At 43.1% G+C, this 12,551-nt stretch overlaps 1 protein-coding gene across 4 annotated transcripts in view; it reads left to right on the forward strand.

The window, feature by feature from the left end:
- The first annotated feature begins 1,265 nt into the window (after positions 1–1,265).
- scaf1 (SR-related CTD-associated factor 1) overlaps positions 1,266–12,551 on the forward strand; it is a 39,774-nt gene continuing 28,488 nt past the window's right edge. Inside the window, exons 1-3 of one of the 4 annotated variants that reach the window (XM_069909464.1) lie at positions 1,266–1,373; positions 10,342–10,468; positions 10,838–10,959. In XM_069909464.1, the coding sequence (XP_069765565.1) occupies positions 10,375–10,468; positions 10,838–10,959 (216 nt within the window). In that variant the 5' untranslated portion in view covers positions 1,266–1,373; positions 10,342–10,374. The remainder of the gene's footprint in view (positions 1,374–10,341; positions 10,469–10,837; positions 10,960–12,551) is intronic. The other 3 variants (XM_069909465.1, XM_069909466.1, XM_069909467.1) reach the window with 3 other exon arrangements.

Raw genomic sequence — 12,551 nt, forward strand, 5'->3', positions numbered from 1 at the left:
TAGAGGTATTTAAAATTATGAAGGGGAGAGACAGAGTAAATGTAGATTGTTTTTTTTTCCCCATTGAGGGTAGGTGAGATACAAGCTAGAGGACATGGGTTAAGAGTGAAAGGGGAATATGAGGGGGAATATTTTCACACAGAGAGTGATGGGGGTGTGGAATGAGCTGCCAACTGAAGTGGTGAATGCGGGCTCAATTTTAACATTTAAGAAGAATTTGGACAGGTCCATGGATGGGAGGGGTATGGGTGCAGGTCAGTGGGACTAGGTAAAAAGAATGGTTTGGCACAGATTAGAAGGGGCCTGTTTCTGTGCCGTAATGTTCTATGGTTTTATGAGATGAGAATTTACAATGTACAGATGCGCTGAATATCCTGCTTGCTGCAGCCATACAGGTACGCAAGGTAAATTAATTAATAGGGCGGCACGGATAGCACAGCAGTTAGCGCAACGCGGGTTCGAATCAGGCGCTATCTGTAATGAGTTTGTACATTCTCCCCGTATCTGCATGGGTTTTACCCCGGGGGGGGAGGGGGGCTCCAGTTTCCTCCCACCCTTCAAATGTACCGGGTGGGGGGGGGGTTTGTCGGTCAATGAGTGACACGGGCTCGTGAGCCAGAAGGGGCTGTTACTGTGCTGTATGTCTACGTTTTAAAAATGCATAATTTGCCACAATGTGCCAATGCAGAAGAAGAAATTATAAATATTAAATACATATTTGATGAAAAAGTTGGGCTTCAATAATGCAGATGGAGATTCTGAAATTAAACCTCTCTCAAGTACATTATTCTTTGGAAAAGAAAATGATGACTTTCAAAACTATGCAGTGATGGCTACAGTTCTGCATAAATAAATTTTAGCAGAGTGGAGAACTAAAAGGCAATTTAAAGCTTGCCTGAAAAGGATTAACCGTGATGCACAATTCTGGGCATTCCTCTTTAAGAAATCTCCGTCACGGTTCGGCTCTCCAGCCGCCTCCCACCCACCCCCACCCCCTCTTCCGCCACCCGCTCGGCAATCTCCGGAAACATTCGGCCACCTCCGTGCTTCTCCGTCCTCGCCTCGTCCTTCCCCGCTTCCGCTCGGCTTCCCCCTCCCGGCTCGAGCCGGCCGGCTGGCGCGCCGCGCACCCTGGGAGCTGCAGTCCGGCGCGCGGACGAGGCGCCCTCCGGCTCCGTGGCGACGGCCGAGGCGGCCGAACTCCAAGCCCCGGCGTGCCGTGCGGCGCCCGCGGCTGCGCACTGCCCGGGAGAGCGGACAGTGCATTGTGGTAAGATGGTGGCTTCTCCATTGTTCAGCTGTGTGTTTGCAAGAGGAAAAATTCCCCTGAAAGCGATCATTGGCGGAGATAAGGCCTGAAATACACATGTAAGGTAATATTAAACCCGCTTGTACAAAACTGAATGAGAGAAGTGGGAATTTGAGGCAATTGAATTTTGGCTATAATTGATTAAGAATATATTAATCACAGTGGGAGCAAGTACAGCAGGACATTAGTGGGTCTTTCTGATCAAAGAGAGGGGAAGACTGCAGTGCACAGCAATATAGGGCTTCTGTGCCAGGGTAATCAGGGTCCCTCTCATTCTCACCAAGATCCAACTTGGGGGAAATAGGCATCATTCCCCTCCCCTGCACTTCCCTCTCCATTACCATCAACCCACCCCTCACCCCTTCCTTCCCCTCACATCACACCAGCATTTCACGTCCAACAGGAGGATCAGATCCTGCTCCCACCCTGCTGTTATCCATCAACTTGGAGAGGAGGGGGGTGGGGGAGGGTGCAATTTTATTTTTCTTTGAAGGATCATAAATGTTCCTGGGTTCAGAGTATTTTTTTAAAAATGCATGCTTCTAATGTGCTTGTAAAAACTGTACAGGAGTTGGGTATTTCTTGAAGAATTCACGGACCAGATCTAAAGTGAGTTTAATTTCCCCCCCCCCAGAACATTTTTCTTTTTTTAGACTCATTTGACAGGGTTAAATTTAGAATCCAGACCTATTATCACGTACCACCCTGAGATTCTGCTGGACGTGACGGTAAATGCTTTGTTGTGCGTCACGGTCCAAAACTCAGTGGCATCTTTCACCGTGCTCGTGATCGATTGTCTTGGTCTCGCCATGGCAATATTGTGCTCTGTATGTACAAAGAAACTAGAGGTGTTCTCGGCAGGGCTTGACAGAGTGGCTTGAGGGATGATGGTTCCCCTGGATAGGGTGTCTCGAACCAAGGTTCACATCTTCAGAAAATGGAGTGAGCTGTTTAGGACTGAAATGGGAAGAAATGTATTCACTCAATCTTTGGAATGAAGACCAGGCAGAAAGGCTGAATGACCAATTGTTGCTCTTATTTCTTACTTTTTTGTGTTGTAAAGTATGCCTAACTGGTGTAGTAGGCAGAAGGTTGGGGGGGGGGGGGGGTGAGGGTCTGCATTGTATCTGGCTAGCAGCACATCTGAGAATGGCCCAAACTGAAAATGGCAGATGTCAATCAGCTATTGAGCTGAATGCAGAGGAAGATACACCTCATACGAACTGTGGACATCAGGCTTTACCCCCACTTTGGGATATTCTCTAGTTCAGAACCATGCTACTTGCAGATGAATCTGTTCGATCTTTGGCACAAGCTAAGAAGTTCCTAAAGTTTAAACAACAGAGACTTCAGATGCTGGGATTGAGTGTAATACATAAATGTGCTGGAGAAACTCAGTGGATTCCTAACAGAGCTTAAATGTTGATTCCTGGTTCTCATAAAATGTCTAAGTTTGATCTGGTTGATTTCAGTTTGGCTGAAGCCTCATATAGGGAGCATCGATATCATTTGTTTAGCACTTTAGTTGATCCTGACATTTTGAGATATAAAAGAAGAATGGCAGTTCTATATTGTCGATAAAATTCAAATTGTGTCTTGTTACATCTTGGGCTGATGCTAATTGATCTCTGTATTGTGATTTAGGATTTGTCCACCTTTCAAAAATCAAGCCTCACTAAATTCAAGTTTCTGCTAACCTCCCCCCCCCCAAGTCTGAAATACAAATGCAAAACAGGCTGAGCATCCTCAACAGTAAGGACTGGATTGGAGAGCTTGAAATCAGTTAATCTCTGTGGTGCTGTGCTGACTGGGGCATCGTCTTGGTTCATGTATTAATTAACAAGATCAGCCGGATTGCCTGACCAATGGTCACAGAACAGGGATGCACCCGTGAATTCTAGAGAACAGAAAAGAAAATTGACGTTTCAAGAGGATGGTAGTCTAGTTCTCGTAGCTGAGGGAATATTGATAGAGAACCTATATAAAAAGGACTCTTTTTCTTCTTTTTTCATACTGCAAGGGGTGCCAGGCAACACTTCTGGCGACTCTATCTGCCTTACAGCAGGCAGAAGGCAATTTTATGTTATTATTACACATTCTGTACTATTGCATGATAATAAAGGAATGATCTTCCTGATCTTCACATTTTGAATTGAAAACCTAGTCCATCATCATTAACATCAGCTCCTTAGAGAAGTATATAAAATTAAAAAGGGGAATATGAATGCTCACAGCCTTCTTCCCATGCTAGCTGGTTCTATAACTAGAGGGCATAGGTGTAAAGTGAGAGGGTAGAGATTTGAGGGCCCTTTGTGGACAACTTTTTAACTCACAGACTTTTAACTGCCAGAGGAAGCTATTGAAGTGGGTATAACTACGCCACTGGATTGACATTTGGGCATACATACTTATAGGAGGGTTCAGAAGGATTTGGGCTAAAACACAGGCAAATGGGACTAGGTTGGACTGCTAACTTGGTCGCATGACTGAAGGGATTTTTCCGTGCTGTGTCACTCAATAACTCATTCTTCCTCAAGACCTTCTTCCTACAGGTGGTCAGATCAGCCATGATCTTTTTGAATAGCAGAGCAGACTCAATGGGCCAGATGGCTTATTCCTGCTCCCATTCTTAATGTTCAGTATTCCTCTTCAGCATTAATGTGTTAGCAGGCATGCAGCATTTTTAGGTAGTTGAGTAAGGTCACAGGCACGTTGTTAGATTTGCTTCCTTTTCCCCACACAGTATGCCACCCTCTTCCCTGGATGAGGTGAGAGCAACTGCACTCAAAGAGAGGGCATAGAGCAAACCTGGAATCTGCCTGATCCGCGTCATGGACATATTGTCTTTGTTGAGCAATAGAAAGGATCTCCTGTGGCCAACTATTTCAGTTGTACACACCATTTGCAGTTCACCAGGATGGTCCCGGGAATGAAAGTGTTATAGCTGGAGCGTTTGACAGCTCTTGGCCTGTATTCTTTGGAATTTAGGAGAATGAGGGGGGATCTCATTGAAACATTTTGCATGCTGAAAGGTATGAACAGATCAGATGTTTCCCACGGTGGGAGTGTCTAGGACAAGAGGGCATCAGCTTAGAACAGAGATGCATAGGAATTTTTTTCAGCCAAAGGGTGGTAAATTTGTGGAATTTATTGCCAAAGGTGGTTGTGGAGGCCGGGTCAGCGGGTGTTTTTCAGACATAGATTGATAGGTTCTTGTTTTGCCAGAGCATCAAAAGTTGTGGAAAGAAGGCCGGGCAGTGGGGCAGTGTGGGAAAATGGATCAGCTCATGATTGAATGGTGGGGCAGACTCGATGGGCTGAATAGCCTATTTCTGCTCCAATGTCTTCTGGTCTCACCATTGTCACACTGACATGTCTGTCCATGTGCTGCTGTTGAAGGCTATCTTAAGTTGGAGGAACACTACCTTATATTCCATATCAACAGACAGTATCCACACTGATTTCCATTATCTCCCTTCTACAGTTTCTCTCATCCCTCTGTCTCCCTTCCAGTTCCCCATGGTCTTCCCTTCCTTCTCCTTCTCAGAGAGCTATCACTTTGCCCTCTCCCCCAGTCACATCTTATTCCATCTGTCTCACCTGCTAGCCTACGCCTCTTCCTCCTTCCCACGCCCCTCTCCCCCACCTAATAGAGGTCTATAAGATTCTGAGATAAGGTAGACAGCTAGTGCCTTTTTCCCAGGGTGGGAGAAGCAAAAACCAGGAGACATCTTTACAAAGTGAAGGGAGGAAAGTTTAAGAGGGACATCAGGGGTAAATTTTCTTTAAACCGAGAGTTGTGGCTGCCAAGGGTAGTGGTGGAGGTTGAAACATTAGGGCATTTTAAAAGCTCTTAAACGGGCACATGGATGAAAGAAAAATAGAGGGGTACAAGATGGGGAGGGTTTAGGTATTTTTTTGATAGGAATATATAGGTTGGAACAACATCAAAGGCTGAAGGGCCTGTACTGTCCTGTTCTTTGTCTGATTTTTGGCACTCCTGAAAAAAGGGTTGGGCCTGAAACATCAGCTTCATTTTGCTTTCTCCATGCACCCATGTTATTGACTTCCCAGAACTGGACCAGTGCAAAGTCTTTCCATTTCAAAACATTGAACTGTATTCCATTAGTTGTAAAGTCAAGAAATGTAAGTTTATAGGGAAGCACAGTACACGAAGCACAGTACGTTGACCATAAAGGAAAACGAGATTATGACCAGTTGCCATAAATATTAATCGAGACACAGCAAAACTCCCCTGCTCTTGGGGAATGCAATCATGGGCAATTGTCAATCAGACGTGAAAGATCTTCTGAAAGTGTGAACCTGTGCTGGCCCAGGGCTCATATTGTGTTGCGCTGTCACATTTGGCCTTGTAATTCCAATTTTTTGGGTTTCGGTGGATGTGGACATTTGAAAGAAAGCCACACTTTTGCTGTCAACAAAGTGGCGGATAATTCCTAAGCCATTACACCTGGTAGTGTTCAAAATAACAAGTAGAAGCAAATGTAAATTTAAGAAAAGGAATATGGATTTGAACTTTCCTCATGGCCCAAGGAGATGAAAAGCAGGGACATTCCTGAAATTAGGGAGCCGATGATCCTGTCCTCATTACCGGAAATCATGCGTGGCACCAAAGGGTCACCAGAGCTGAATGTGTACTGGGGACCTCAAAGCAGTTGTGAAAATTGTCCTAATAAGCACAACGCCACCACATGATTCCAGTAAAGACCAATAACACTGGACATTAATTTTTTTGCTAAAGTTTTTCCTCCTGAAAAGAACTTGGCGATTATGATGGACAACTTCGAGACAAAAACAAAGATAATTTCAGATTTGCTGTATCACGTATGTTTCACATAAGTGAAACATTAAATTAATTTTTATTGAATTGAGCCTGTTTAATCGCACAATGACGTTGACATTTTGCATTAGTTGAACTGACCTAAAAATGCTTTGCCGCTGATTTTCATTTGCACTCAGCACCTGAGGTCGTCAAGAGTTTCAAGTTCCTCGAGATGCACTTGGCGGAGAATCTCATCTGGTCCCTTAACCCCAGTTCCACAGTCAAGAAAGCCCAGCAACACCTCTACTTCCTTCCCACTCTCCATCCTCACTACATTCTACAGAGGATGTACCAAGAGCATTTTGAGCAATTGCATCACCGCCTGGTTTGGAAGGTGTCCCACCTTGGACTGTAAGACCCCGCAGAGGATAGTGGAGTCAGTGGAAAAGATCATTAGGGGCTCTCTTCCTACCATGACGGACATTTACAACACACGATGCAGGCGGAAAGCAATAAAGATTGTGAAGGACTCCATACACCCCTTGTGTAAAGTGTTCTCCCTTCTTCCATCTGGCAGGAGGTACTGTAGCACTTGTGGCCCTTGCATCCAAATTGGGCAATGGGGTTTTTTCCCCAATCCATCAGGCTCCTGAATTCCCAGCACATAGGTGGATAGTTTACCGTAGACTTTTATTGTATATGTCTTAATATTTTAACTTGTATTTATGTAAATCTGCTCCATGGTTCTGGAGAAACGCTTCACCGTGTGAGCATGGTATGAACGACAAATAAGGGTGACGAGTTGACTTGATGCCTCTCATATCAGTATCCAACAATAGTCGGCCAACATTGATGGATTCCAATTGCCCTGATACCGCTTTTTCCATGGTCACATTGTCCTGGTGAAACCTTTCCCCGTGTTCATCACTGAGTGCACCAAGATTAGGAAGGAAGACATCCAAGTGCGAACGCAGAACTGAATTTGCACTTCGTGGTTTTGTACGGTTTTTTAAATTCTAAAAAATATTTTATTTTTCACACTATGAACCATATTAACCAAAATACACACAAACATTTCCCTCTTGAATATACACAGTGTCATTTTCTCCCCTTTTTCTTCCCTCCCTCCTTCCCACCCCCCTCCCTACCCATTAAACGTTCAACATATACAATACAATAAACCCATTAAACAATGTCATCACACAATGAAAATAAACTAGAAAATTGTGTCATCTACTTTTACACACTGGGTCAGTTAATTTCTTCTCATTCTATCATTTAGGGGGTGGAGGTCCGCGGTAAGCCCTCTCTGTTGTGCTCCATGTATGGTTCCCAAATTTGTTCGAATACTGTGACGTTATTTCTTAAATTATATGTTATTTTTTTCCAATGGAATACGTTTATTCATTTCCATGTACCATTGCTGTATTCTCAGGCTCTCTTCTGATTTCCAGGTTGACATTATACATTTTTTTGCTACAGCTAAGGCTATCATAATAAATCTTTTTTGTGCTTCATCCAAATCGAGGCCTTGTTCTTTACTTCTTATATTACTTAGAAGAAAGATCTCTTGATTTTTTGTTATGTTGCTTTTTGTGATTTTATTTAATACCTGATTTAGATCTTCCCAAAACTTTTCCACTTTCTCACATGCCCAAATTACATGTACTGTTGTTCCCGTTTCCTTCTTACAGCGAAAACATCTGTCTGATACTGTTGGGTCCCATTTTTTTAACTTTTGGGGTGTGGTGTATAGTCTGTGTAACCAATTATATTGAATCATGCATAATCTCGTGTTTATTGTATTTCTCATAGTTCCGGAGCATAGCTTTTCCCATTTTTCATTTTTAATCTTTATGTTTAGATCTTGTTCCCACTTTTGTTTGGGTTTACAGCTTGTTTCATCGTTCTCTTTCTCTTGCAGTTTGATGTACATGTTTGTTATAAATCTTTTAATTATCATTTTGTCTGTAATCACATATTCAAAGCTGCTTCCTTCTGGTAACCTCAGTCTGCTTCCCAATTTGTCCTTCAAGTAGGTTTTCAGTTGGTGGTATGCAAACATTGTATCGTGAGTTATATTATATTTGTCCTTCATTTGTTCAAAAGATAATAAATTATTTCCCAAAAAACAATTTTGTATTCTTTTGATCCCTTTTCTCTCCCATTCTCTAAAGGAAAGGTTATCTATTGTGAAAGGGATTAGTTGATTTTGCGTCAATAATAATTTTGGTAGATGGTAATTTGTTTTTTTCCTTTCTACGTGAATCTTCTTCCAAATGTTGAGTAAATGGTGCAGTACTGGTGAACTTCTGTGTCGCAACAGCTTTTCATCCCACTTATAAAGTATGTTCTGATACCTTCTCCCCTATTTTATCTAGCTCTAACCTGGTCCAATCTGGTTTTTCCCTTGTTTGATAAAAATCTGATAGATATCTTAATTGTGCTGCTCTATAATAATTCTTAAAGTTTGGTAGCTGTAAGCCCCCTTGTTTGTATCATTCTGGTATTGTATCCTTGGGAAGACATTCATTTTAATGGTGGCTTTGTACGGTTGAAGCATGTTAAAAATATGACAGGAAATCACAAAAATATATCTAAAAAAATTCTAAGATGCTGATTTTGGTGACCAGCAGCCCAAAATCCATAAAGTACACCCAAAAGTGTTCAGGAAGCAAAATCTTCATGTCTAGTTGATTGTCTGAACTGTGTAAAAACCAGTAGTAGAGTTCTCAATGAGGTTCATCTAAAATTATGTTTTGTGCGGAGACAGTGGGTCAAGCTGTTTAAACAGCACCGAATAGCCTGAATACGTCTGCGATGGTCTGATCTTGGAAGCTAAGCAGGCACATGCCTGGTCAGTACTTGGAGGGGAGACCACCCTGGGACACCAGGTGCTGTAGGTTTCTGTGAGGGGCGCTGGACAAAGTGGCGACTCTCTGCCTGCCTTTCAATGGACAAAAGTTGATTTCATGTATGTTACATTCTAAATGTTGTATTATTATGTGACAATAATGGAACCTTTACCTTTAAAGCCAGAATGAAATATTTGTGGTGCTGTTAGTAATTTGAGACACAAATTGGGAGTAGCACTCAAGAAGACATTTACAATTAATTGGAATTTCATTAATGTAACAGGATTTGAAGTCTTAAGGATGTCTCATTTAGTATATTCTCCGACTTGCAGTGAAAAATGCGAAATAGATCTGATTTTGTTTACAAGTGCAATAATTCTCATTGCAGGAAGGATGGAGATGCTTTGGAGAGGGTGCAGAGAAGATTTACCAGGATGTTGCCTGGAATGGAGAACAAAGTCATATGAAGCAAGGTTGACAGAGCTAGGGCTTTTCTCTTTGGAGTGATGAAGGATGAGAGGTGACTTGATGGAGATGTATAAGATTATGAGGAGCTTAGATAGGGTGGACAGACAGCACCTCTTTCCTGGGTTGACAATAGCAAACACCACAGGACACCTGTTTCAGGTGAGTGGGGGAAAATTTTAGCGAGATGTCGGAGGTAAGTTTTTTTTTAAACACAGTGAATGGTGGGTGCCTGGAATGCATTGCCAGGGTGGTGGTAACAGGGACGTTCAAAAGACACTTGGATAGACAAGGATGTAAGAACATAGAGGGCTATGGGTGTTGAGGTAGGGAAAAATTAGATTGTCGTGGAGTAAGTCTCCAGAGGTCAGCACAACAGGATGGGCTGAAGGGCCTGTACTGTGCTGTAATGTTCTATGTTCTAATTTTAAAAACCTGAGTAATATTGAACAATAATCAGATTCAGAATTTATTGTCGTGAACATGTCACACAATTCATTGATTTGCAGCAGTTCCACAGGGCAATTATTTCTATAAAGCACATTTCTAAAGAAGTAAAATAGGGTAAGGAAAAGAAAGAGGCCTCTGTAGTTCATTGTCCATTCAGAAATCTGATAGTGGAGGGGAAGAAGCTGTCGTTAAGCCGCTGAGGCTCCTGTACCTTTATCTCAATGGTAACAGAGTGAAGAGGATGGTGGGGGGTCCTTGAGGATAGAAGCTGCTTTCTTAAGAAGCCGCATCTTGTAGATGACCTTGATGGCATCATGGATCATCAGAACATGGCAAGGATCTTCCAAATTCTAATCCTAGTGGCCCAAATATCAGCAAAATTATTATTCCGAATAGAATTTGTTGCATTGAAGGGGCATGCCCCAGTGTTCCTTATTGCATGGCATTCCTATCAACTGCCTTCTTGCCTGTCTCTTCAGTTTTGCCAGTGTTGTCACTCCTGATCCAGAATTATGGAAGAAGATGAAAACCAGGATCCACAGCAGAACGGGACTCTGGGGGATGAACCAGGATTGGATCAGTGCACTGAATCGCAGAGAGAAAGAGGTAACTTTATCTCTTCATTTCCTTTAACCCTCTGCCAAATTCCACCAACGCAGCTCTCCTTGTGTATCCTACTCAAATGGGAACTTTGTCAAAGGCAAGCTAGCTTCCAGTGGCGTTCACAACCCCTTAGCATTTCATTTGGATCATACAACTCCTCCCCGCCTTTGTTCTGTAAGCCCTCGAAGGATATCTGTTATTCAGCCATTAGGGTGGTTGTAGGAGTTTCAAATTTTCACTTTGTTTTACATAAAACAGTGTTTCTTTCTCCACAAAATTAAAGCAGATAATTTAGATCAAGCTACTGTGTAGCTGTGACCTAAATGAATGATGGCTCAATACCCATCCGAGTATTGTTTCCATGTGTTGCAGGTGCTGAGCAGGCACGTCTGCTCCCACAGCCACTAGGACAGAGCACGCGTGGTAATCGGCCTGAATGCAACACACCCACTCGAGCAGGCTGTGTGGATTCACCATGCACACAGCAAGTGAAGGTAACATTGGTTCTATACAGCCAGGAAGCAGAGGTCAAGAGTGATGTCTAATCGAGCTTTAAGTAAACAGCTTGGGGTTCTGTTTTTCAAGTCAAGTTTATTGTCATCTGATTGTACAAGTACCACCCGACGACACAGCGTTCTCCGGTCCTCAGTGCAAAACTTCACAGACTTACAACTCGACATAACACAGATACAGACAAATAATACATATGCAGTATTCATATTTACAAAAAAATAAATAAATATTGTTTCATGAATATGAGAGTCTCGGATATTGAGTATGAGAGATTTCTTTGGTCGTTCAGCTTTCTCACACAGACAAACTGTGTATGCAGGACAAGTATTCATGAATACAGGTAAATATTGTTTAATGAATTTGAGTCTCAGAGGGTCAGTATGAGCAGTTCCTATAGTCGTACAGCATTCTCTCTGACTATGAGAAGCAGCTGTTCCTCAGCCTGGTGGTGCTGGCTCTGATATGGCTGTATCTTTTTCCTGACAGTAGCACCTGAAAGATGCTGTTTTCAGGGTGGAAGGGGTCCTTAAAGATTTTGTGCGCTCTCCTCAGACAATGCTCTCAGAAGATCATGTTGATGTGAGGGGGGGGGGGGGGGGGGTGGGAGACCCAGTGATCCTCTCTGCCCGCTCTTATGGTCCTGCAGATCTATTTCTCTGCAAAGTGTGACTCAGCCGGCCAGAATGGTCGATATGAAGGTCGATATGATGGTGGCCGATAGCCTTGCCCGCTTAAGTTTTCTCAGGAGTGCAGTCGCCGTTGTCCTTTAGTGCATACTTGGCCATTCTCAGCCCAAGAGATTAACAGGGTCTCAGGCTCTGCAATATTATTAGACAAGCAGCTGGACGAGTTTGTATGTCAATGACCTACCATCAAAAGTTGTTTCCAGCATTCTAGTCAGATTTCTGCCCACGATATTTGGAGTGGCATCATTAGCTTAACACCATCACCATGTCAACGACTCGTGTTTGTATCTGCCGCTGTTTGTAAGGAGTTTGTATGTTCTCCCCATGATTGCACGGGTTTTCTCCCACACTCCAAAGGTTAAGTGAGTTGGTCACGCAGGTGTAATTGTGCGGCAGTGACCCATTGGGCTGGAAGGTCCCGTTGCCTGTATCCCCAGGGTGGCACAGTTAGCACAATGCTGTAATGGCGCCAGCAATCCGGGTCTGAATCCGACACTGTCTGTAAGGAGTTTGCACATTCTCCCCGCGTATGCGTGGGTTTCCTCCAGGTGCACCAGTTTCCTCTCACTGTTCAAAAACATACTGGTGATTGTAGGTTGATTGGGTGTAATTAGGTGTCATAGACCTGTGGGCTGAAAGCCTATTTACTGTGCTGTATGTCTGTACAGTAGACCCCCTTATCCACGGGGGATATGCTCCAAGACCCCCAGCGGATGCCTGAAACCGCGGAGAGTACCAAACTCTACATATACAATCTTTTGTCCTATACATATAAGCCTTTGATAAAGTTTAATTTATAAATTAGACACAATGAGAGATTAACAACAAAAATAAAAAGAGAACAATTATATATCAATATTAAAAAATTACTTGAACACATGCACTGT

The sequence above is a fragment of the Narcine bancroftii genome, chromosome 13, assembly GCF_036971445.1.
Source record: "Narcine bancroftii isolate sNarBan1 chromosome 13, sNarBan1.hap1, whole genome shotgun sequence".
Classification (NCBI taxonomy): domain Eukaryota; kingdom Metazoa; phylum Chordata; class Chondrichthyes; order Torpediniformes; family Narcinidae; genus Narcine; species Narcine bancroftii.